Source organism: Orbicella faveolata, unplaced genomic scaffold, assembly GCF_042242905.1.
Source record: "Orbicella faveolata isolate gen_17 unplaced genomic scaffold, um_ofav_v1 contig_15, whole genome shotgun sequence".
NCBI classification, from domain to species: domain Eukaryota; kingdom Metazoa; phylum Cnidaria; class Anthozoa; order Scleractinia; family Merulinidae; genus Orbicella; species Orbicella faveolata.
This window is the reverse complement of record NW_028301542.1, coordinates 9493585-9520358: the sequence shown is the minus strand read 5'-3', so window position 1 is coordinate 9520358 and position 26774 is coordinate 9493585. Positions and strand designations below refer to the sequence as shown.

Genomic DNA, 26774 nt, shown 5'->3' with positions numbered 1-26774 from the left:
TCCTTCGAACCCATGCGAAATTTCTCGGTTTCCGATGGAGAGAATACAGCTGATGGCCAGAACGAGCTTGCAAGGAGGGGAAATACCTCTTGGTGTAACTGCGAGCATTGTGAAAACTGGGAAAATCAGCAGGAGAGAGTGTGTTTGCTGCCAAGAGATTGACGAAGCCATGACAAAAATATCAGGTGAAATATTGTTGATTAGAAGGATAATAAATTTCATGAAATGATCATTCACTGTTTGGATTTAGTCCTTGTATTTTCGCTTATGAAAACAGCCATTTGTTTTCCATTTGCCATTGCTGCTTTTTTATTATATGGCTTAGATTTAGAGGACGATCCCCCTATTCGCTGTATAAGTCGTCATCCTGATTTCGAAACTGTATGTTTGTGAAGAGAAGTGTTGGAGACGGCCATTGTTGGTTTGAGTCAGGCACGTGGCATACGAGCGCCATGGGAACTTGCTAATGTGTACGTACCACATCTATAACATTGGTAATTGTTTTGCTCTTTTCCTGGGATAATGTAGATTAGATCAATTAGCCACAGGCACTCTGTAAGGATGTTAAAACGTTTAATTGTCATTATGATATAAAATTCAGTTTGAGATACTTGATTAGCCCTATCAATATTGCAACACAATTTTGAAAGATATAAGTAGCCAAACTACACGAATCTTTTTAGTAACTGTAGACGTAGTGAAAGAATTATTCGTTCATTGAACTCAGTCGACTACATTTTACACACATGGCCAAGGCTGTTACCTAAGGAAATTTTTAAGGAGCCCTTTGGGCTCCTAACTTCAAAAGTTAGGAGCCCAAGCCACTTTTTTAGGAGCCCAGAATAAATTTGCCGTGGTCAATCCTGGGGGGGGGAGAGGTTGGCGAGACTGGGGAAGACAGGGGGGTTGTGGAGTGAATTTGGAAATTTAGGGGAGGGGTCCAGAGGCAGAGATTTTCCATGAGACGCTAATATGGTCAATTTTATCAATCAAATTTTTGAAATAAAGATTTCAGCAAAGTGATCAGGTCATGACTGAGAAAGAATACTATTTGTGGTCAAACAAATTCAATAATTTGTGTATCCATGCAAGTGCTGCAGCTTTTTTTACAAAAATTTATATTGCCTCTTTTGTTTTTGAGTTAAGCAATTCTAAACAAATCATGAAATGCAAGCTGCAAATGAAAACGAATAAAAATGAAATAGGCATTTGGGGCGTTTGAATTTGGCCTCACTGAAATGTGCTTTCCTTCCCCGGGCTTCAGGGACATAAGTATATATTATTATACATGCTTCTTTGGAGAAAATATATTCTCATATATTGGGCGGAGCCATGACAATTCGTTTGATAATTTAAAACCCTGGTATGCAAAAAGAATTGCAATGATGTTTTCTTTTTGCTGGCTTGTAGCTACTTGAATATTTCGACTTTTAAGTCATAAATATCCTTTCAGAGACTACAGAAATTCATTCAGTACAGCTAAGTGAAGGTTTCCAAAGTATCGGACAAAAAAAAAGCCCAAGAATTTATCCTTATTCAATTGTCAATATAATGTCAGCAGCAGCAGCATCACTCCAATTCCAAAAATATTTGTTATCAAAGTAATTATTTTGCCCGGGGGGGGGGGGGGGGGGGGGTACTTTAAGAATTTCTTGGTAGGCATGTGCCACTGGGACCCTGGAACCCTTAGCCTATACTAGAGCTAGTTCAGCTGAAGTTTGCTACCCTATACTAGAGTAACCAGTATTAAAACCACCGATTTTCGTCTGAATCCCGATTTTTGACGGTTAATAATATCCAGTTCTGTAGTGTTTTATGATAGTCATCTATTGACGATGTTGAGGCTGAGTTATAAAAATTTAAACTTGCCGATTTCATTTTTTATATTTTTGATTGACAATTCCTGGTTTCTTTAGTTTAGATAACATCTTCAACCAACTGGTCAGTTTTGTGAAAAATGATACCCTATTTTAGACCCAAATGCTCTGATTTATATACTCTATGCTAGAGTAAACTGCTTGAAAACTATACCCTTCACAGAGGCACATACATGTACCTATATAGCCCATATATGGCAGTACCCCCCTCCCTCCACCCGTGTTATTTTGCAACTGGAATCAGTAGGGCATCAACAGAGACACAATCCATTGGCATACATGACCTACATGTATTCAATACTGAGCTTGCAATGCATTGTAGGGCGAGTTTCAAATATGGCTGTTTTCAGTTGTTTTGTGAGCGGAGAGAGACTTTGTTGACTTGTTTTGGCCCATATTTCTCGTGTTAAAAGCAAAACAGGACCAGAGTAGCTGTTGTTTTCCGTTTAATTTATTGTGTGAATGATTTTTTGGCCGATTTTATGAGAAGATTGAAGTCATTGGACAGATTAGATGGGAATGAAAACTCCATGTTTAGGCGCCCACTCGGGCTCCTTGAACAAAACTTTAGTCGCCCGCACTTGTAACTTAGGCGCCTCAGGCGACCGGGCGCCCGTTAGGCAGCAGCCTTGCACATGGCCATTGCCTAAATTTCTTGTAGGTTCTGTGAAATGAAATTAATAAACAGAAGCGACTGACAGTTCTGCGTAGCTACACCCCGATCAGTGGGTGATAGCAAATTGTCACGGCAATTGTAATGACCTTTCAGCCTTCCTTTCCGTCATAACTTGAGCAAATTTGAAAAGATTTTGCAAAACACGTTTCATTTGTATGTTTTCTTTTTGCAGCAATTATTGTTACGCAGCTTACCGCCAGTTTACTTGGTGGGTACATGACAGACTGGGGAGATACGTAAGAAAAGTAATCCCTGCTTGTGTAATGAAAGCAATACGAGCCGTGTATCCAAACGCAGATGGGAATTACATGGGCTTTTGCACCCCTGATGAAAGTTACTCAGAAGTGGAATTATCCTGGATACAGGAGATTGTTAGAAATTAAATATAAATCATTCAGTTAGTTTCCTGTATTAAAACGAGATCTGCGCTTCTCTAGCAAGTCGTTCTTGAGTGGCCTGGGGGTTGGAGCGATGTTCGCGGCTGCGGGTTTGGGAGGTAGCGGGGGGAACTTCAATGTCACCTTTCTTGAATGCAAGGAGAGAGACCATTAAATAATTTAAAAATGCTTACGATTTTTCCTCGTATTGCGGCTTTGCAATCCACCCAACAATTCCCTAGGGAGAGACAAATTTGTGTTTCTTTGCACCCTCCTTGGTTTGGCCTTGGCTCCTTCCTACATTGTGGTTGTGGTCAAGAACAGCTAACTGGGTGCGAGCCCTCATGTCATCATATGAGTAGTGCTGCACTTTTTGGCAGTACTTCTTTGCCATGAGGCCATGGTACATTTCTAAAATGCCAGTGTCGATAAACTCGGCTAGCATGCCGATGTCCTTTAGAAGCGACTTGTTCAAGGCCACCTCCTTCAGGGTGTCATGAGCAGGGCTTCCAACCTTTAACCAGTCTTTCCTCCTCTCTGTTTCTCTTAGGATGGGTGGGTGTGCACACTGGTGGAAATGCTGACATCCATCCCAGTGGTGGATGTTAGCCGTGTGGTAAATGATGGATTTCCATCGTTCCACACAGTCGGTAGCATTGCCCTGTGAGGTTTTTGCACACCACCAGAGGTGAGTTATGATGGAGTGTATCAGGGTTTCAATGCCACACATGGCTTTGATTGAGCCTTTTTGGATAGCTTCTGCTGAACAGACTTTGCTAAATGCCAAACATCGAAGTTGTGTTTGATGTGCGGCCTCTCTTTCTTCATGTGCGCTCTGACTTGCACGTGCCTATCTGTAGCAAGCTTTGCAATAGCCACTTGTTCCTGTTGTAGGTGATCTAGGCAACGTTTTAGGCCCTCCAGCTCCATCGCATTTGAATTTTTGACCTCTGTTACCTGGACCAGAGAGAAGTCAAGAACTTTAGATGAAGCTGTGTTCACAATGCTGTATGTGCCATATTTAGCCGAGTGGCCTGGGCTGTCACAGCGACCATCACCTCCTGCTACCACCTCGGTGTTTCTCACTTCGTTAAGAATATCCACTTGATGCTCAGCAAATTTTTTGTTAACAATGGGGAAGAGGTACTTTTTCTGAGTAGAGCTAAAATTTCTCTGGCTAAAAAATTGGACGTTAATTGCCTTTGTAAAATTAGCAATATTGCTGTAATCGTTGCTGGTAAATAGAATTCCAGCGCTGAACAGCAAACTTCCAGCAGCCATTGAACTCACAAATGGCTGTGTTTGCCATCGTAATGGTTGATCACAGCAACCAAGGCATTCAATAGTTGTAAGAGACCCCTTGGTTTTTAATGATGCTTTTTCCAAGTTCCGTCCACAGTTTGGACAGTGCACATGACGAGAAAAAAACTCTTTTAGTTTGCTTTCAAATACCAAGAACTTTCGCTCTTGGTGAAGATCACTGCAATCTTCATTAAGCCAGTTGTTGGACTCCTTTTCCTTGTCATCGTCAGGAATTTCAGTTTTTATGTCAAAATCCTCGTCTTCGGAGTCGACACTTTCACTAAATTCGCTAACTTCATGATCACTTAGGTCCGACATGTCCGATTCTTCATGATCTGACACATCGGATGGAATCCACTCATCTTCAATTTCCTCTTCTTGGCAGTCAATTTGAGGAAAATCTGATGTGTCAATTTTGGAGAAATTCAGCGTCCTCTTGCATTCTGGAAAATCTTTGCCAGAAACCCTAGGGACTTGCTCAGTGGGCACAACAGGGGAATCACTAAAGAGAGCGGCATAGCTGTGGTCATTCGCTACAGCATGACAAACATCTGCTAAGGGAATGGATTTAAATTTATGAGGTGAATGCACAACAAAAGGTAAGTCTGTTTGACAAGCTTGGTCGACCATTGTTATTTCAGTGTCAGTAGAGGCATCCACCAAAAGTATCTTTGAAATAGGTAGTCTTCTCCTCTTCCTTTGTGGTTTTTCTTTGTCACCAAAAGTGTGACTGACATCATAATTAGGAACCGCAGAAGTCGTGACATTTGCATCTTGAAAAGGCTGCACGACTTTCGCTCTGGATTGGCCCGACTCTCGCGAATTACTATCACAAGCATCCAGTATTTGATTGAGGGCCTAAAATAGCAAATACAAATTTGTGAACGAAAGATAATTTGTTTAAAGCTTGCTTGCCAGGAAAGTAACACGGCGGCCAAAAGGTCATATCAGGTCATATCAGTAGAGTCAATTTTATACCGCGAATACATGACTTACCTCTTTGTGTAAAGCTCTATTTCTTCGGCGCTCGCTGGACGGCCTTAGGCTTAACATTTTTGTGTGTTGAAACACAGTTGGAATAGCATCCTCTTTTAAGCGACGTCTGCTTAAATTGTCTGGCAAAATATCTAGTCGGTACTCACTTGCAAAACATGTGGGCTCAAAGTGTTTGGACCAGACATGGCAGTGTTTCATTTGGGGCAAATTTTCTCTCTTTATCTGAGCAAGCCATTTGCTTAAAAGGCCTTTATCTTTTAAAGGAAGGCGATGAAAGCTTATTCCTCTTTTAGAATCTCTAGGTGATCTATTAAAAAAGCCTACGGCAATGAGGTGAACCATTTAAATTTGGCGCGAATGCAAGTGAGCACAATGACGTCATGCCATGCAGCCCAGCCTTCAACATGGCGGTTAAAATGGCAGACCTACATTGTGTGAATGTCATGAGCAATTTTCCAGTCAAAACACGTTAAGAAAGGACAAATACGGCCAAATACTACAATTTTTACTCAAAACAAACGATTTGCTCTGTTGCAAATATACAACGATAACTTTATTTTTCACCTTCCGTTCTCCTTTAAATGCATCCAAAAGAATTTTAAATCAGCAGCCATTTGCGTCAAGGGTCTATTTTATCTGAGTGTGAATGTTGATGCTCCCTCACCAAAAAGGTTGGAGAATGCTACTGACTTTACAAATCTTCCCTCCAAAGAGAATATCTTGGTACATTGTAAGATTGAGATTATCAAAAGCGTATTTCATAAATCTCTATTCAGGGTACTTCTTCTCTTTTATGCTGAAGATTGCGAGAAACCTTATAACCATAGTTATGAGCATGCAAATTTTATCGCAATGAATTTAACACAACTCATCATTTGCAGATACCGTGATCTGATGAAATTAAAATAATTAACTTACCACGACACCATGTAAACAGAAAGGTGACTTTATAGCATATAGGTGTGCAACGTTCACATTTGTACTTACCTGGTCTATCAGTCCTCTCTTCCGTAAATTTTCCAGCAGATATCCAGTTACGTTGTCCACTCTGCGGATTTTATCTTTAACCTCCGGTGAATTTGGGCCAAATCTATGACCACTGTGATCCGGCTCTTGGAAATAGGCAGCCAAAAAACTTGGCGGGTCATCTTGCTCCAGTTGAGTGATCAAGTAGTCGACCCTTTTCTCATAAGGAAATGAGTAATTGTATTTCAAATAGTGAGTTGGATACTGCCCTTCTATTTCCACCTCCGATCCGGGCCAGAAAATGACCGCACTTGTCTTCCAAGCCTTTTGATTCGTTATCCAAACGGGCTCGCCATTCCACCATTTTGAATCCAAGAAGTCTTTCGAACCGATGTAAAACGTTTCGTTGAAGACCGGATCATACATCATGTTGCCCACGATTCCATGGCTTTCCTCATAAAGTCCAGTCACAATCGTAAAATGATTTGGAAATGTCTTTGTAACAAAGGTATTGATAATATGTTTTGCTTTCACTCCATTTCGCACGATGGAATCGAAATTCGGAGTGTCAACTTTGTCCATGTAGTCCCAACGGAAACCGTCAAAAGAGATCAATATTACGGTCGGCTGCTTTAGCTTGATGTTCTTGTTCCCTGACGAGAACGCGTCGCGATTGGGTAAAAATAAAAATATAATAAAGACGTGAAAACGTCGAAAATTCATGATACCACAATGAAATGCAAGGCGGAAAATTTCCAGACAAACATTTCATAAATTTGATAATATTTCCAGTGGCCTTTGACAGCTGTACAAGTCAGCTCGCTAAGGAGTCTGGTACTTCACGGTGAAATACCGCTGACGGTAAGGTACGACGGCGGCTGGAAAAGCTCAGTGATAACAATAGGGGTGACCAAACTCGGGTGACTAGGGGTGACGAGGGGTGACGGGCGAACAATGATAACAATTATCGGGGTGACAGGCCAACAGTGATAACAATGGGGGTGACTGGGGGTGACAGGCCAGCAATGATAACAACTAACGGGGGTGACAGGCCAATAGTGATAACAATGGGAGTTACGGACCAACCGTGATAACAATGGGAGTGACAGGCCCACAGTGATACAATGGGGGTTACATTAATAACAATGGTATTGTAATGACAATAGGGTGAAAAACCTACACAACTCCTACTCACGTGTGATAGCCGCTCGCTTTTAAAGTTTTGTGCGAAGGAGTACAAAATCAACCATTACTTAGCGAAATGTTCAAAGATCCCCCTATCGCATCATAGAAAAGAAGCAGATCATTAAAAGATGTACTCGTTCGAGGAAAACTTTTAAAAACCGGCTATTACACGTAGATAGGAGTTGTGTTGGCCTTTCACCAACATTGTTTTTGGGCCTCTTCATATGAGCCCGGTAACCGAGCTGGTTCGGTTACGGGAACGAATTTTGTTGTCTGTTTATATGGAAAATTTCAGCTCGGTCGACCGGGATGAAATTCCAGAAACAAATCCAACATGGTGCTGCATAAAGTTGCATCATTCGCGACTATCACAGCCTTGTTGACTTTTGTGACTTTACCAATAAAGCTAATTGCGGAACAAAATTTGGCCGTATTAACGGGGTGGCCGTATTAAGGGGAAGGCTCAAATTTCATGACTGGTCACAACAATTGACCACAATTACCATTGCACTTCTAAACAACTGCTGTTTAATAAGCGTTCGAAATGCAGTTACATACATATATTTTTTTTTTTAAAAAAAAGAAGTTGAAACTTCAATCATTACATACAATATTAACAATGGAAAGATGATCGATGAGGATAACTGGTCCGAGTGGCCGTATTAATAATGGTAATGGTACTGAGTGGAGACCAATTCGGTCTGTAATCATACGAGTGATTAACAAAATCGGACGACCGCGAAGCGGGAGTCCGATTTGTTAATCACGAGTATGATTACAGACTGAATTGGACGACATGATGTCCTGTTACCAATTAATCAAAACTAAGACAAAATTCGAGAAACGAACAAACCATCGATTGATCGCTGAACGATTAAACGTCGTTATGAATGCTGAAAAACACAGCAGTTTACTCAACAAAGTGCACCGCAACAGCGCGCGCAAAATGAGGCGTAGTCCAATTACAAGCATGACGCGTACACTGTCCACACACTTCCGCACACTTTTCTGGGAGTACCTCCCCCCCCCCCCCGGTAACGAGGTGACCGTAGTAACGAAGTGACCGTAAGGCGAGGTTCCACAGTACTTCTGAAGTGGAAATACATCAAAGGCAAAAATTATGTCATCTAGGCCGCTATGTTGCGAAAGCGAAGCTATTTTGTCAAAAAACGTTCGTCCCAGTTACTCGGTCTATGTGATCTAGAGTGTTTACATGGAAAAATTTTCATCTCGGTTTCGGAGACTTCGGTTTTAGAAACTGAGGTCTCGGTAACCGGGCTGGCCAGAACGCATCGAAATTTTAACAAAGGAAATAGGAGCCGTGGCAAGATCTTGGTAACCGGCCGGCCAGCCGGTCAACCGGGCTCTTATCACCATTGTTATCATTACTATCATTGGGAGCGAGGTTGCAGCGTCCCGGTCCACTGTTGTGCGAAGAAGTTGAACTGTGTGAAAATCTTTTAGAAGTAGGGCAAAAATTAAAGTACAAACAAGGCAGCTCTGAATTTAAGACAAATTTATTTTCTTTTATATCCGGATCTCTCTCTTTGATATACATTACACACTTCTTTTTTTCGCAACTTATTACTGCTTATTATCACGCATTTACTATTCATTGTTACGCTTTGAATACAAAATTGTGAAAGTGAATTAAATAAATATCCATTTATATATTTTACATAAAATTTTGCAGATATTTCTTTCAGTTTAGGGTATTTCATTGTTCATATATAATACAATTGCTTGTGTCGCAAATATTATGCGTAGCACCGTGGATCTAAATCAAGTAGCAGAAACGCTAGCAAACAGGGGCGTAGTCAGGATATTTCAAAGGCGGGGGGGGGGGGGGGCGGGGGTCACACTGTGTCAAAGTGAGGGTACTCACCAGATGGTCACGTCGTTTTCGCCACCTGTTGTACGTTGTTTGCTTAAAAAAGGCTTACAAAAGGGGGGCTTACAGCACCCTAGCTACGCCCCTGGCAAATATTACTAGTAGGGAAACATTTAATTTTAATTCCCAAGAATCTCAATATTTCAGTTCACTGGTTTCCTGAGGGACCAGTCATTAAGTGGATTTGTATGACGTGAGAAGAATTCACATGCAAAGGCGGTCAACGCTCAACATTTCCGGGTTACAGAAGGAGTTACAGTTCACATTTACTCTCTGACGTCATAGATATTGCAATGTTGCCCACTCAGAGACTTTTGGCAGGAAACAGCATTATTGTTATATGTCATGTGACCTGGAAGTGGCTAATGAGAGCCCGCGCTGTTGGCAAAAAATACAGGTATATAGCAAGCCAACCTGTTAATCTCCCCACCACCGTCTCCATCATTATTTCCCGCCTCAAGCACTTTCACAAAGACCTTGGTATAAAATTAAGTTAAAAACTAAAACTCTAATCCTCCGCTCAAATTTATTCGACATTTCAAAAATTATTGTTCATTTAAAAAGATAGCTCGACACCTTGTATCAAGCAAGCAGTATTTTCAGTGATCCTAAAGAATCACGTTTTTATGTCATCTCCTGTGTCTCCCTGATCAGCCTCCTCCTCAATAACATTGTTTATCAAACTCTCTGTTTGCTGAGCATCCCTTCTCCTAGAGTGAAGTGAGAAATCAGCAAACACCTAAGAAGTGTATACACTCTAATATCGATAAATAAAGGACAGCATAAGGTAGGCTGGGAGAAAACTATAGCAGCTGAAATCAACACAGACTCTCGCAAAGTCCTTGGCGCTTCTCTAGGTAGTCCTGACACGAACGAGCTGCCTTACACTCTCTGCACCTAGGTTTTGAGCATGACAGATATGTTTTAACCCTACGCTTGGCCTTCGCAGCTCGCGTTGTTGACAAGTCTACAATAATAATATTTTGGTCTACACTAATACAACTGATAAAAACGAAACGAAATTGTTCAGGTCTAACTGAGGAAGGAAGGTCAAGGAGTATTCATGTTAAAAAAATATTAATCCTACATTTTACACGCTTGTTGTTATGGTAATCTACCTTAATCTTTGTTAACCATCCCAGTTCCCTGTAGGTCATTAATGCACCAGCCAAAGTAAACCCCGACCAACCCTCCCCCTAAGCTCGGGAAATAGGCGGTAACTGGCTCTCTATAGCGTGCAAACACCATCAAATGCCGGGAAAATGTCACATCCCCCGGGAAACAGAAGTTGTTCTTAATGAATTTGTCCTTAAAAAACTCAAAAAGTTTCAGAATTCAAATGCCACTATAGTTTATAATCTTGAGGACAATTTTATTCGTAACATTGTGATGGTTTATTGTGATAGTTTGCTATTGATTCAGCGAACCTTTCAATGACTTGCTGACTGATGTTAACAAGTTTCTTCAATCCCACCAAGATCGGGTCCCAGTCTCCGTAATGCGTCAACAAACCCACAGCAAAAAATGACACAAATGCTGGTATTGTACCAATAAAAAACATCCATGAAAAATGAACCTGGGAGATAGAAACAAAACCTTGTCAAAGGTTTGTTATTTGATATATGATATATGATATTTTATGTAATCATTTGTCAATAGTATTATAAGTAGTCAGGGAGACATGATGGCCTCATGGTTAGTACGCTCGTCTCGGGATCGAGAGCTCCGGGTTTCAGTCCTGGCCGGGGACATTGCGTTGTGTTCTTGGGCAAGACACTTTACTCTCACAGTGCTTCTCTCCAACCAGGTGCATACATGGGTACTGGCAAACTTAATGCTGGGGGTAACCTTGCGATGGACTTGCATCCTATCCAGGGGGGAGATAGAAATACTCTTACTTGCTTCATGCTACTGAAACTGGGATAAGCCCCGGCCTGATGGGCCACTTGGCTTGTATGCAGACTTAACCTACTTCACCATAATAAGTAGTCAAGATAATTATCGTCAAGTTTGAAAATTAAATTAAAATTGTCCAAACTGTAGCATGACAAAATTAAAAATACTTCATACTTACTTTCTTCATGAACACATCAACAATCATGGTCAGCGGTATCACTAGACTCAAAGACAATGTAGCTGTTAATGATGACGTCAAGTAACAACCCCTAAAATGTGACAAAATATAGATAATGGCAGATGGAAACTCACATGTTTAGACAGACATGACTGCAAATGTGTTTGTCGAACAAGCAATACAAAAAAAAAAACAACAACAAAAAAAGAAACTATAATATTACCAAAGCCACAAGACCTCTGACAGCACTGTTCCAACAATGGCATTCAAGACGATATAGCCCCAAACATTTGAACTTGGAGGAAGTTCAAACTTTTCCCAACTGAAGTAGTTAAGTACAAAAAATCCTGGCCATAGAAGCGAGAAGATAAATGCTCCAACGAGACCTGCAATGGTAACAATGAGGTTTATAAATGAAATAGTTTCTTTTTACTTCTGCAAAACTGAACCACACTGAGTGCAGCAATTTAAGTCTGTCCTCACAATGTCTATTTTCTCTTCACACGTTTGTCAAGATCGCAAGCAAAATACAGTGAAACCTGTATTAAGTGGACACCCTTGAGACCCTCATTAGTGTCCACTTAATACAGGGTGTCCACTCAACACAGGTTCTAATATGTCATGCAATAATAGTTAATTATTAACCGTTTTGTAACACAGTGTAACACAGTGTGAGATCAAAGACTGCTCATAGCACAATGTCCAGTCAGTCAATGGATCAATCTGGAGATTCATAATCACTTAGCTTTAAAACGACATTGCTGACCAATGTTAGAGGAGTCTCAGCTAAACTTTTAGAGGTAACATGCCCTTCAAGTTTCCGCTTATTGCAGGTTTTGTGCAACAAATGGCTTAATATTGGTGTCCCTGTCCACTTAACAGAGGTGTCCACGGAATGCAGGCTTATTTTACGGTAAATAAGGAAAGAAAATTTAAGGACTGAAGCTGGTGTCTGGTTAATATGGGGTCCGCTTATAACAGGTTTCACTGTAGTCAATAACTTCAGGGGGAGTTGAATGAGCATGAATGCAAGGGTGGGGCTAGAAAGCCTGCTTGCAGGAAAAAAATGTATGCGGACAGACTACAGCTACAATAATTATAACATGATTGTGTACGTAATATTTCAGAAGTTATTGACCATTTATTAAATTAATGATTGGTCTAGCGAGTTTGAACCTTGAAAGAGAACTACAATTTTAGGGGACATTTGCAGATAGTGGACCTAAGGTTTCTTCAGTTTGAATTCAAGTTACAAGGTTTCAAACAGATCTCTATTACTTTTAAATTGTATGGTTTAATCACTCAATATGAACTATGATAAAAACAAGCGATATGTGAAATGAATATAAATTTATGTAGTATAGACAAAGCATTATGTAAAAATTGATAACAAGATGATAATACAAATTAGAAATTAGAACTGAAGCAGATCATTTTAACAACTGGAACAGACCTCACTAGCCACGTTAGCAGAATTAGCAATGTTTCACTGTCAGTGTGCTAAAATGTCGGTCCAAAAACAAGATCATACAATGTTAAGACAAAGAAATCACTTACCAAAAAACATTGGGATATCCATTTGTTCTTCACTAGGAACTTTACGTTTCAACAAGATTAAATAACATGAATACCTAAAACGAAATTGGAAAAGGACTTGTGTATAACTAGATACAATCAAATCAAATTCTGGATCAGTTTATGAAGAATGTGAATGTCCACATTAAACAAACAGCACTATTTAGCCTTTTTATTCAGTTGTAAGACATTCTGACATCATAGAACAAGGAGTCGTTTCTGTCAGTAGATCTTGCTCTTCTTTAATTTTAATTTGTGTAATCAAATAGGAAGACGCAATAGGAAACATTGCTGTAACCCGCATGCTTCACCACAGGTGTTGTCACCCTGTTGCAATATAATAGAAAATGTTGTTTGAATGTGTAACAGGAATAACAAACATGTGCAACATGTTGTGGGCAATAAGTTGCAATATGTTCCACATATTTATTTGGTCGGGCATTAAAGTCAAAACATGGTGAAAAAACAAAACCGTGGAATGGAAGCTAAAGCTTAGATCTTTAAGCAATGAAATCAAGAAACTTGTTCGACAAAAACATCGTGACTATCTCCTTAAAATTGAAGGCTCTTTAAAGGAAAACCCTAAACTATTCTGGAACTATCACAAAGCTATCCTACATCATCGACCGGGCTCAAATACTGAGATCACCTTTGACGGGAAATCAGCAAAAACTGCAGCCGAAAAGGCTGAGCTTTTTAATGCTTATTTCCGCTCTGTGTTTACATCATCCAAGCAGGACAAAGCACGCAGTTTGCAAATGTATCCCATGAGAATAAATGTGGAACTTTCTGAGATCACACTATCTTTCAACGAGGTAAGAGATTGCTTGTTTATTTTGGATCCGTCAAAAGCCACTGGCCCTGATGGAATTCCTGCGCGTATTCTTAAAGAGTGCAGTGAGCAGATCGCGCCAAGTCTTTGTTCCCTATTCAACCATTCTCTGCGTACTGGGCGGTTCCCATCAGAATGGAAGTCAGCTGATGTTACTCCGGTTCATAAAAAAGATCTTTTAGAGCCAGCTGAAAATTTTAGACCAATCTCACTTTTACCAATTGTGAGTAAAGTTATGGAACGCTGCGTTTGTAATAGACTTTATTCCCATGTCTCGCAATCAATTACATCCTTACAACACGGATTCATGCGTTCCCGTTCATGCTCTTCGCAACTCTTATCCGTACTCCATTCAATTGGGGAGGCACTCGACAAAAATAAACAGACGGATATTTTGTACCTTGATTTTGCCAAGGCCTTTGACACAGTTGATCACGTCATTCTTATTGAAAAGCTGAAATGGTACGGTGTCACAGGTCAACTAATAGATTGGTTTTCTGACTACCTAAAGGACAGATCGCAGAGAGTTGTGATTGACGGCACCGCCTCTGAGCGTCTACCGGTCACTTCCGGTGTACCCCAGGGTAGTCTTGTCGGCCCACTCCTCTTTGTGATATTTATCAATGACCTCCCTGATGTCATCCATGAGCAAACCAGCACCGCTCTGTATGCTGATGATACCAAGCTGCACCGTACTATTTTGTCAGTGAAGGACTGTGCTATTCTCCAGCAGGATCAGTTTAAACACCTGGAGCCACGAATCAAATATGAAGTTCAACACCTCCAAATGCAAAGTGCTAACAATTACGCGAAAGAAAACACCTGTAAATCATGAATATCACCTTGGCAAGGTAAACATACAACACGTTCAGGAAGAAAAAGACCTCGGTGTAACAATTACTAAAAATCTAACATGGGACTTGCATGTAATGTGTATTGTACTCAAGGCTAATAGAATGCTGGGACTCTTAAAGAGAACTTGCCCACTTATGACCAACATCAAAGTAAGGCGGACACTTTATCTATCTCTCGTGAGGTCACAGCTTACTTATGCTACGAAAGTTTGGTCTCCTGCTAGTGTCAATTTGAGAACAATCTTAGAAAGAGTCCAGAGGCACGCCACTCGCTGGATACTAAGAACTAGAATCGGTGAGATGTCCTACAAACAACGATCGCTGACTCTTCGCTTGTTACCACTAACATATGACAGGGAACTGAGAGATCTTTTATTTCTCTATAACTGTATTTCTGGATATACTGACCTAAAAATTGAACGATATGTTACTTTTACCACACATGGCCGGTCCTGCTCTAAGAACCCCACCCTCGTACTTAAACCTGCTTACTGTAAAGCCGCAACTTTTCAAGCTTCTTTTTTCAACAGAATTGTAAAACCCTGGAACATTATCTGTAATCTCGCCCCTCAAGACAAATTTTCTAGCCCAAGTTTATTCAAATATTTTTTGCGCGCCACTTACTTTACTTTACTACCTATGATACTGACATGCCCTGCTCCTGGTTCCTTTTCCGTAACTGCCCTTGCCACGGCTCTTAATTTTCTGTGACTAATATTATCCGCATCTTGTTTTTAACTATTGTAATAAATTGATTTAACTATAATTTTTAACTATAAGTAATTATTAGATTTTATTGTAATTTTTATCAAATTTAAGATTTTCTATCACCATTCTTACTAGCTTTTAGGGTTGCGCCTCGCATGGGTAACTTTATTTTCCCGTTCGCGCAATTCCTATTGGTCCTTTTCTTCTTTTAATTATATTGTAATTTTGTGACCAATAAAGTTGATAGACAAAGTTGATAGACAACCCTCGTCTTTTAGTTTTTCAAACTTACAGAAAAGCACCGGCCAGTGCCCACAGAGCTCCAAGACTAATTCCACCTTTTGTGTTTTTGGAGTCAGAGAGTGTAACTAAAACTATCCCAGTAATGCTGCAAATGATAAAAACACAATGTCAAGAATACACAATTAAACCTCAACTATACTATCAGACAATAATATTGAAGACGTCTTTCAGTTTCATGGTCTGTATGCACAAAAACCTTAAAACACAATGAAACTCTAAACAGTCACATTTAGACCAGAAAATAAATTTAGGGAAAGTCTTCAACATTGGATTCCTCTAACCCTACACTATGTGCCATCACAGTCTGCAGTCAGGCTACATGCATAGTTGCTCTTCGAAATGAGTGGAAAACAAAAGTTTTCATTTTGGGATGTAATGAACTGGTGAGAACACAAAGCAAAACGTGGTGAAAACACAAGAAAACACACATGACCATATGGTGATTGCTTTTAGATTTGAATTTGATTGGTTCTTTGACTAGAGGTGGCATGAGTTGTTTAAATGAGAACATACCAGATGGCTTTACCTTTACTTAAACACAATGATGTTTAAAGCTGAAAGCTTATGGGGTTGTGTGTACACAAAATCAAAGCTAAAATTACCTAAGCAACGGCAAAGGAAATTCAAGATATCTCTCCACTCTCAATTGAAAACTTTCTAACACAGTAAAGAAATTAATTATATTACAAGCCCAAAAGCCCATACAAGCATGCGCATGATTACTTGTTAATTTTGTAAATTGTCCAAATTAACGAGTAATTTGGAGAGTTCTGCACTCAGCATTATTGATAAGTATGAGGACTACATGGTTGTCCAATTTAAACATAACTGGATTAAAAAATATCTCTGACAGCCAAATCAGACACAGCATAAAATTATGGCCTTGTCCAATTTTGGCTGGGGTCAGAATTTTCCCAACCAATTATTTCCAAAATTGGACTGTGTGTAGTCCTAATAAATAATAACCTCATGAGGACAGCAAGTAGTTTTGTAACAGAAAATTTGTCTGAAGTTGAGCTCTGGAAGATGGATGCTAATATGAGTGTAAATAACCCTGTAAATAACAACAAAAACAACAACAATCAATAGAGGATTTCTCCTTAACTAGTGAGACTATCTCAGATAGTGCAGAGTGCAATTGATAGGTCTGGTACGGTAGTCCGATAAGTACTCACCCCTGGTAATCTGCTAGGGCTTTTCTCCTTAGCAGCGTGTATGTTTCAAGGTTGTATTTTCATTCAAGGTCCAAAAATTACATACAATTACTGTTTATCGTGACAGCTTTTAAATTTTACTCTGGTGTTTAACGATGATTTTCCTTCATTTTAAATTCAATAATACATTGAACAAATGTGATAATTTAGCTCTTTGCACCAACTTTGCAACTTGATACTTTTGTTTTCCTCGCAAAGGTATGTAACATGAAACCCTTGTTTTCTCCAGAACACATGGAAAATGTGCTTGGAATAAACAAAAGAAACTTAAATATTTGAGGAAGAAATGGAAGAGAAACAATTTAATTTGTTTTTTTCTCAAAATGCACCTTTTCTTATCACCGATGAACAAGAACTAATTTAATTATCAGATAGTCACGGAATACTACTTTCACTTTCTGTTGCCACCTTTGTTGCTAACAATAAAGTAATTCAAAATTAATTCACAACAATATTGATTGATACAATTGAGAAGTGTTTCAACAAGAAGTATTGCAGGTAAACGGAGCTACTTGGCCGATATTATCCTACACCGGTGAACGAGTCCCCTCAAAGACTGATTAAATTAATTTGCACTTTCATTAGGTGCCACGGAGTCTGCAGCAATATTTGTGCACTTTCCTGGTTTCTTATGTCAAAAATTTACAGTTTGCAGAATATTGAAGCCACTAACTCGGGAACTTTTTGGTCTCTCTTACAGATGCAATTAAGGCAAGAAATAAACAAGCTGCTAAGGAGAAGCTATACATTTCCCTTCTTTATTTAAACCCTGACAAACATACCATTGTAGTTTGAATAAAGCAGATGATATTTGTTGAACTGACCTGTGGGTACTAAAAAGGGACAAGTGGTGCTACCGGTCTGACATCACATGACATATAAAAAACCGCATGGAAACATAGTATAACACTAATGATGCTATAACGAATGCCTCTTTCATGTTGGGTTCTACCATAAGGAAAACCACTCAACATTTGTGTGTGATCCTGTATGCAATGTATCCTCCACCTAATGTATAGAAGACACAAACGCTAACTAATCTGTGCATGTGTTTAGAGCAAATTGGTTTGCTCTAAAGAGAATAGTACAGTACCACAAGGAGAGCAAAAGGTTACTTAACACAAATATATAGCTTTGCAATGTTCACATCTAACTGACGTAGATGGAATGTGTTTTACGTAGGGTACACATGTACCTTTCCCACCTCACCCCCACCACTTCCTTGCCTGAGCTAGACTAATTAATTGATAATTGAAATTGATTAATTAAACAAACATTATAAAGTTTACACCATAGTGCCATAGGGCCATAGCCCCTTAGTACCTTAGCGGCAGGCAGCCCGCAAAACCATACCAATAGTGCAGTCTGCACTTAAAAATCAATACACTGTCAAGCAAACAGATGATGCAAATAAATAAAAGCAGTAGCCTGAGGATACTGCCTTAAAGTACATGTACCACCCAAATTTTCCAAAACTAGCCAGGTAACAGTAAAATAGATGCACTAGTAATTACCTGATGATGAGGACAAAATATTAACTGCCGCTGGTGATGTCCTTGAAATGGCCTCCTGATAACTGCAGTTGCCACAAAAAAACTGTACAGAAAAATTACACCCATTAGTTTGAAGGCATATGATATAGAATTTACAGCTTTCCATCCAAAACCAAAGTACCTATAACATGAACCCAGTGAACTGAAATTCAGAAGAAAAAATATGAAAATGATGCCAAGTTGTGTCCAATTTATGTGGGTCCTTTTTCCTCTTTAGGTCTTTAGGACCCTTGAGTTTTGGGTCCTAGAATGCTTTGGTCTCTGGGTGCCTGAGTATTTTGGAAATTAGGTTTCTAGGTTGCTTTGGTCTTTGGGTCTTTTGGTCTCTGAGTCTTTTTTTCTCTGGGTTCCTGGGCCCTTGGACAACCAGTCAAGTTCCCATTAAAAGCTGCTTAACTATAAACATGGTGCAAAATTGGTTCTTCTATAAAGATCTTCTACTGAGATTTATTGACTAATCAGAGCATTTGTACATTACAGCCCAAGTGAACCAGCTTACACATATTTGAGCCACACATGTAACATTGAGGATCTTAGTTTAATTCTATATTACTGTCAGCTACATTTCATTTGTAACAGTCCTTCATTTGCTCACTCACCAAGAAACAAAACATCACTGCAATTTTAGCCACTTGCATAAGAGGCAACCTCTGACCCAGTTCACTAGGTTGATATGGACATCTGGCTAACCTTGCTTGTTCACTGTTATGGTCTGGAAATGGAAAATACCGATATTATCATTGAATGATATCATTCAATTATATGGAGAACAACACATGGGTATGTAGAAATAATAGTGAACTTCTCTTTGAAATTATGTTAATGAACATGAGTACATCACTTTGCTTCTGTCGTGTCTCCAGCCAAAACCAATAAACAGAGAGAAGAAAAGTTTGATACAGAAGAACCAATGCATGCCTTGTCCCTAGATTTTGTGGAACCATTTTTTGTATCACTTTTTCCACTTTTTGTTCAACCCAGCTAGAGGAAAATATGAACTGCTCATGCTTCACCAGGCAGTCCCGGAAACAGTCCATGTTAAAGGAGGTAGAGTCAGTGGTGAGTGGGCTCCTCTTGAAGCAGGGGTGGGGGGTGAAGTGCAAAATATTAGCAAAGAACAGGGGGTGCATTGGAGGGTACTGGCTGATGTCCTAACCTTCCCCAGGGGTGTAAAGGATTGATGGTGATGAACACCAGACGGAGTGTATTTTTACCACACTGAACTGGTTATAAATTCACATACAGTCATTGCAAGCTACTAGGCACTGTGTTTGAGCCTAGTGGCCCATCAGGCCAACACTTATCTCCAGGTTTTTGTAACATAAAGTTACAAGATTACTCCTGACTTTCAAGTGTCATCAATTCTGGGTATATTTATTTCCACAGTAGCCTCATCAAATTTATTTTTCAAACCTTGGTTGAAGAAAATAACATACATTGTACTGTCTGGCAAGCCTAGTCTACTGGAATCATTTTGTGATCATAAAAAACCACCATATGATAATTCAACAACAGTCACCTGATAACTGCCGCACCTCTCTTACACTGCTAAATGTAACTTTTCTTGGTCCTAGATTATTGATAAAAATTAATACAAATGTATCACTACTTGTGAAACACAGACCAAGACAAGACCCTCAAAAAATATATATATATTAAAAGTAGTTGTCATTAGATGAAGTCAAGGGAAATGTACTGGGCTTATTATTGTGATCTATCCATTTTACCACATACATTTATCAGTAACGAATTAGGAACATCTCTGCTTTTAAAATAAATAAATAATTGAAATACAATGTCTAGAGAGGAAGTTATATTTAGCCTTAGATGGTTTTTATGTGGCTCCTCTATCCTGGTTGAATTGGAATTTGGAAATTTTAGTTTTTGCGAAGGGTTGAAAACTGGAGTACTGGGAAAAACCCTCAGAGCAAAGCAAACACCAGATAAAAAACTCATCCCACATAGGGCACCGAGCTAGAATTGCTGTGAGTGCAGACGCCTATTATAACGGGCATCTTGTATGAAATGGTCACACAGTATAAAATCTGTGATACTTGGAGGCAAAAGAATGCAGCTGCCTCCAAAAGAAAGTGATTTTCACATTCTCATCCCCAGAGGCCATGCTCCTTTTGGTCGGCACCAAGAATTGTGACCTCTGGTCTGGTCCAATGCTGGAAATCCGCAATTCACAGACTTCCCATTAAATCTGACAAATCTGATTGGCTGAGAACACAAAACAAATACTCTGTGCGTGCACAGAAAATCGGGTCTGGCCAGAGGTCGCGATTCTTGGTGTTGAACAAAAGAAGCATGGCCCCTGGGGAAAAGAATGGACGCCCCACAGATGCATTAATAACAAGCGAGCTATATAACATGATGGTAGAGTTTGTAACATGTAACATTGTGATCCAAAACGTCCAATCCACAAATGAAAACATTTTGGTATAACAAAAGAATAAGTTGGTATAACAAAAGAATAACAAGAGGATTGCTTACACTACACGAAAAGAATAACACTGTTTGAATTAATGGACATTCAGATTTTCAAAACTAAATTAAAGGAGACCAGACCCAAATTTGAACCTTACATCACACTTTGATAGAATTCACAAGAAAGCAGCAGGCAGAGCTAACCTCTTAAGGTCAATCCATTCATCGATCAACCAAAAATGTGCTGAAACAATCTATAAAATGACGATGTTGCCCATTTTTACATACTGGGGATCACTTGGTCTTGCTTGGTCAGACACCCGAAAAAGTTTGATAAATAACATTGAAAAATGAAGTTTGAAAATTATTGGTAACAGCAATCTAAAACTACCATCAGCAGAGACCTTAATTCAGCACAAAAGCAGTCAGTTTGAACACAAGGAACAATGGTCTATCAGTGAAACTATCTTAAGTTTACCTTGATTTGGGAAGAAAAGCTTTCACTATCAAGGAGCCACGATTTTTAACAAACTACCAATGGAAAATTTTTAGATCCACAACTTCAAGATTTCTATTTAGCAAAAGCTTACAATGTAAGTGAACATTTTCACTGATTTTGTATGCTTTTTTTACCCGTTTTTACCTTTTTTACCATATTTTCACTATAGTTTCTTTTACAGTACCCCTGTGATAACAGTGTTTAATACACTGATGGGCCATCCTGTTAAAATATTTCTCATAATAATAATAATAATAATAATAATAATAATTATAATTATAATTATTATTATTATTATTATTACTATTGTCGTCGTTATTATTTATGTGTTACTTGGTACACAAATGAGACATCAAATAGCCAGGGATACGTACAATGTAATGTTTGTGACCTACTTTGAATTATTTCAAAGGAACCACTTTCAACATCAACTGGCTGACTGTTGGATAGCTCGTCATCTGTAACTTGCTCAAATGCTGACTCGTGCTGTAGTTTAAATTGAAAGGAAAGATTGTAAACAAATCAATAGTTGTGGTGGCTTCGTGGAGGCTGGAATGTACCTGGAAAACATCTTTTAAGTTTGAAAGAAATCGTAAGTGTTAATTTTCAAACTATTTTCCCCTCATATATAATTACAGTAACGACTTGTCAAGCTGATGGCAAATAACAATAATAAAATTAATTAATAATAAAATTTATAACAGTAATTTAATAAATAATTTATAACATTAATCCAATCATTACGGATTATCGTCATAAATAAATGTACTGCCAAATTCTTGGCGCAAACCAGGGCTCAGAAAAAGTCCCATCTGGTTGACCCGGTGAATAACTGTTCAGTCTCACTTGCCCAATGGCCAAGGGCCCAGGCAAATTGTCTGCCAACTAAATAACAAAAAAAGTAAACTAAAACTTGCCCAGGGCAAGCAAAATTTGAGAGCTGCTTGTCTGAAGGGCAAGCTAGAATTCAAGGTTTTTTTTTGAGCCCTGCAAACATTTTAAAGAAATGAAGCAATTATGTACTATTACATTTGTCTAATTGCTCAAAATAACTAATTAAAATAATTAATTATTTTAAGCACTAAGTGAAGGTATAACAAATCAGTCAGACAACTTCCTTTGTTTGTGGCATCTTCAGAACATCATTATCAATGCTCGTAACATCTTAAGTTTAGTCACCTCCAGTTAAAACTCCTTTGAGTTTGACTATGTCAAACTGGTGTTCTTCTGAGATTAGGTAGCCTCACTCTGATAACAGCTAAATTACACATTGTCAAATTTGCTATACTACCTCATCTCACATGCTGTCAGACTGTCTGGCATTTTTGTTGTTCTTCTGATGCCAGAAAACTAGAACAAATTCTTTAAGAACAAGCACTATGCGATGTTCACTGTGACCATAAATTGGCGTATGAGGAACTCTTGCAAAGAGCGCAACTACCAACACTTCATATGCGACGACCGCAAACCTCAAGGTCTGGTGCCTCCTTACATTGCGGATGTATTTGTTGTTACCAATTCTAAGTATCATCTTAGAAATTCTGATTTCCCCATACCCACCTTCACATAGCCTGACTTATTTACGCCCTGTCATTTGGTCCAAACTCTACAAATCTATTTGATTGTCTGAATCATTGGTAGTGTTTCCGCCGGTCTGCGCCATTGCAGGAATCCTGTGTTGGAATCAGAGATGGCCCCCAGAAAAACGAAAAAAGGGCCAATTTGGCCCTTTCTTTTTGCAGGGCTGCAGGCTTAACACAGGCATAGTATTTTAAAAGCCATCCCAGGGCTCTAAATTGCGACCATATCAGTCGCCAATGCAACTAACATTTCAGCCTTGGCGACCAAAAATTCAGGTTTAGTCCCCATAATGGTGACTACATTTCTCTGTGTTGACAATCAACAACAGTTATTTTGTCACACATAATGTCCATCTAGAAAATCATACTGAAAACATTCAACATTCAACATTCTAAAACATTCAACATAAGAAAAGAAGCCAATCCGTCCTTTTGCTTTCCTGTGCCGTTTACTGTATTGATTCTCTCATATCGGAAAACTTCCAAATGGCTGACTGTGTTAAAAAAAAGCCCTATAATGTATTGCAAACCCTTGATCATTGACTACGTCATGTACGCCTAAGGATTGTTCTCTTGTAATGCACGGATCCTTCATACTGGTATCTGATTCAAAAGAAACTTGATAGAGTAAAAACACTTTAAAAAGCACTTACTATTAAATTTTATCATAGATCCTAATAAGCAGCAGTATTTTTCTTGGTACCCTGATGCAGTTTTTCCTTCTCTAGCTTTCAATTTATTGGCCCGTTTCCTGAAAAAGATCTTCAGGGGCTAATTTAGCCCTCAAGTAAAATTTTCTGGCAGAAACACTGCATTGGACACTTTTAAAAAGCGCATCAAATTGGTTAATTTCACAAGCCTGCTGGGCAATACTTGTAAAGACTGTTTTTTATGTAACAACCAACAATTGATTTTATTGCATGACTCATTGTTTGTTTTAAAAAATTTTCCATACTTACATATGTACATATATTTCAAATTTTATTAATTATTAGATAAGTAAAATATTGTAGATCTTTAAGTGTCCCCAATTAGTGTACATTGTATGCTAGCAACTTTGACACAATAATAAAAGTTCTTATCCTATCTTTACCCAAAACATGACAAACATGACCATTTGAACACATTCCAAATTTTCCTGACTGGTCTCCATCGAAATACAATTTCTTATGTCATACCAGAAAGATAATGCAGTCAAAGAAAAGTGTGTTACCATAAGTGGAGAGGGGACTGGTGATGATTCTCTTGAAGAGCTTGGTGAATGCAAAAGTGATGAATTTTCTCCGGCTTGGTGTACTGAAACTGTTACCTGGGAGAAAATAATGAATTCAAAATGATTACTAGTGATGTGCTATAAACTTCAAATTAATTCCAGTAGAATACTAACTTCTCAAACCCTCGATTTTTCAACCCTCCCAATAACTGAAACCAAAAAATGCTTCCCTACCCCCTATCAAACACTGTAATTTACCTGTGTTTTCTCAAACTACCTGATTTTTCAAACCAATTTTCATTTCCCCATGAAAGTCAAAAAAATTGTGATTCCAATGTATTTTTATTTTACAACAAAGAAAATGGCGAAAGCAAGAAGTAAGGTTCAGTTAAATAATCAATAAGACAGACTGTCTGCTGACAATGTTAAATATGTCCTTCCTATCACATCCAAGCTTGACCATGTCGTGAAAAATCATGACCAAAATGGGTAACAAACATCTCATGATTTGTCATCAATCATTGAAGTTTGGCAGATGCAATATGAACTTTCCCAATAAAGATTTATCAAGTTCTGAAAATGTTTTCAATAAGATTGGATGAAACTTCAAAGAAGAGGTTCCCTTGAGAAGGAAAGTCCTGTTTTGAAGATTCATCCAATGTTTTGTGAAAAAATATCTCAACTAAAAAAAATGATATATCGATAGTGTCCTTCTTCTTTAGGTAAGAACCGTTGTGTTATGGCCTGCTTATCCTCAAATGATTGATGACAAACCATACCCATTTACATCATCTTTTTTCATGACTTGCTCCCACTTAAATGTAACCCATGGTAAATAATCTAAAATTTCTCTATATATTGAATGCCAGAAACACAGATAGTTTTATTAGAAGTTTCTTGCAAATTATGTATCGCCACAATTTGTTTAAGGAAGCAAGATTAAAAATAATTGATGGAGAAACATAAAAAATAAAGTAATATCCCTAAGTCCTTTTGTCCACTTTACCTTAGAAGATGTTTGATTCATGGACTGTATGCAAAGTAATCTCCAAGGTTCATAAAATATAAATCCAGTCAAGTAGATCATAAAAGAAGATGTCTTCACGTATGTCGTAAAGAAAGGCTTGTTAAATCCTTCATCTTTGAATATAAACTTAAATGATAGTAGGAAAAAAATAAATCAAAGTTAAAGCTAAAATAAGAGTATATGTTTGATATATCAAAATTCTCACATGACACTGAGGCTTTCTACCAAAGTCTCTAATGGGAATTATTAGCAGAAGAATTTGAGGAAATCTGCAATTTTGGACAGAAAGCATCCATGCTCTTTTCATACGGGAGTTCTTCTACCGCGGCGAGGGGGGTGGGGTTGGGGTTGGGGTTGGGGGAGCCCCTGGAATATATCAAATTTCCGATTTTGAACTATTTTTCCCTTGCATTGGAAAGTAATCAGAATTTCTCTGTATACAATTTCCTGACCTACCCCGCGGTCTCTCCTCGTTATTAATTAATCAAAGCTGGTAAAAGCATCAGTAAACAGAAGTTTCTTACATCAGTCAGCTCAGCGGAGCCGACCCAAATCACATCCACCAAGAGTAGAACTATTAACCCCCACACCAAACGACGTTTACGACGAATTCCTTCCTCATCTGAAACTATGAAACAGACTGCCTTCATCCAAATCGAGCGAGCACATCGGCAATAGCTTGCAGCCATGAAGATTACGTAATTTAGTGTCACCCAGATCACACCAGCACCATGTGATGGAAGATCATGACTGAATTAAGTGAATCAGCAGGTTCCAGAGTCCATGTCATGAAATGTTTTGCATCATTGTATGTTCACTGTATGGTTGAAGAAAATTAAAATTAATATCACTATTAACTTTTCCAAAACCGTAAAACCTAAAATCGTACTGAAAAACAGTGAAAATGCGAGATACTTTCCACTCACTTCATCAACATCTGTTCCTCTATTTTGGAGTCCATTTTGGTTATTTTGGGAAACGCTGACCAAACATTTTCTCAACGCAGGTTCACATCGCACAAGCAATGCGCGTGGGTGCGCGTGGATATAAGCGTGGACACGTCGTCTGCCTCGAGCGTACATATACGGGTCGTCTCTATTATTTCGATCTAGTATAAGAATATCACCAGCTTTTAAAATAGCGCTGAGGTACTAGGTAACATTGAAATATTCATCTAAAAATTAGTTAAGAGAATCAGACTTTTGAGCTGGGGTCATTTCAAAGTATCTGTAGAATTATTTTTCGCATCCCTTGAATTGAGTTAAGCAGGTGTTAATTAATAAAGAAACTCACTTGCAAAATAACTTCTGGATTTTACAGAATTTTGAAAACCTAAACGAGCTAACAGTTTTTTTCTAGCGACGTTTCAGTCGTAAGTGGCTAGTTTCTCTTCTTAGTAAACCTTAATCGTTGATAAGTTATGTAACCTATCTTTGAACGTTCTGAGAACAGTACTTTTTCTTTTGTTTTTCTCAGTTTCCTAATTCAAGCAATTTTCAAATGAGTTGATATTAAAATAGTGTTGAAACTTCCGCCCGTTTCGTAAAGATGAGCTAAGGCGGGGATGAATGCTCTGTTTTCACGGCAGGTTTTCTAGCCTTTTTGTCAAAAAATTAAATTTCCGAATTTAAAAGTCCTAATG

At 38.7% G+C, this 26774-nt stretch overlaps 1 protein-coding gene and 1 pseudogene across 4 annotated transcripts; both read right to left on the bottom strand.

Moving 5' to 3' along the window:
* Window positions 1-1646: 1646 nt before the first annotated feature.
* On the bottom strand, window positions 1647-7019 carry LOC149113469 (uncharacterized; annotated as a pseudogene). Its single transcript, XR_016206815.1, has 2 exons — window positions 6216-7019; window positions 1647-5090 (listed from the first exon to the last, which is right to left on the bottom strand). The product of XR_016206815.1 is annotated as an uncharacterized LOC149113469 (transcript).
* Window positions 7020-8880: 1861 nt separating this feature from the next.
* Window positions 8881-26133, bottom strand: LOC110051306 (solute carrier family 35 member F5-like). 3 transcript variants are annotated; one of them, XM_089288338.1, is made up of 15 exons: window positions 26059-26133; window positions 25657-25949; window positions 25112-25258; window positions 24106-24201; window positions 21708-21798; window positions 19903-19953; window positions 18983-19095; window positions 18345-18426; window positions 16583-16670; window positions 15606-15701; window positions 12902-12975; window positions 11568-11730; window positions 11345-11435; window positions 10698-10846; window positions 8881-9980 (listed from the first exon to the last, which is right to left on the bottom strand). In XM_089288338.1, exons 2-15 carry the CDS (start codon window positions 25819-25821, stop codon window positions 9887-9889), a joined length of 1500 nt encoding a protein of 499 aa, XP_089144464.1. In that variant the 5' UTR covers window positions 25822-25949; window positions 26059-26133; the 3' UTR covers window positions 8881-9886. The 3 variants fall into 3 exon arrangements, with proteins under 3 accessions (XP_089144464.1, XP_089144465.1, XP_089144466.1); XM_089288339.1 differs by lacking the exons at window positions 25657-25949; window positions 26059-26133 and adding an exon at window positions 25338-25636; XM_089288340.1 differs by lacking the exons at window positions 25657-25949; window positions 26059-26133 and adding an exon at window positions 25358-25401.
* Between the last annotated feature and the right edge of the window lie 641 nt (window positions 26134-26774).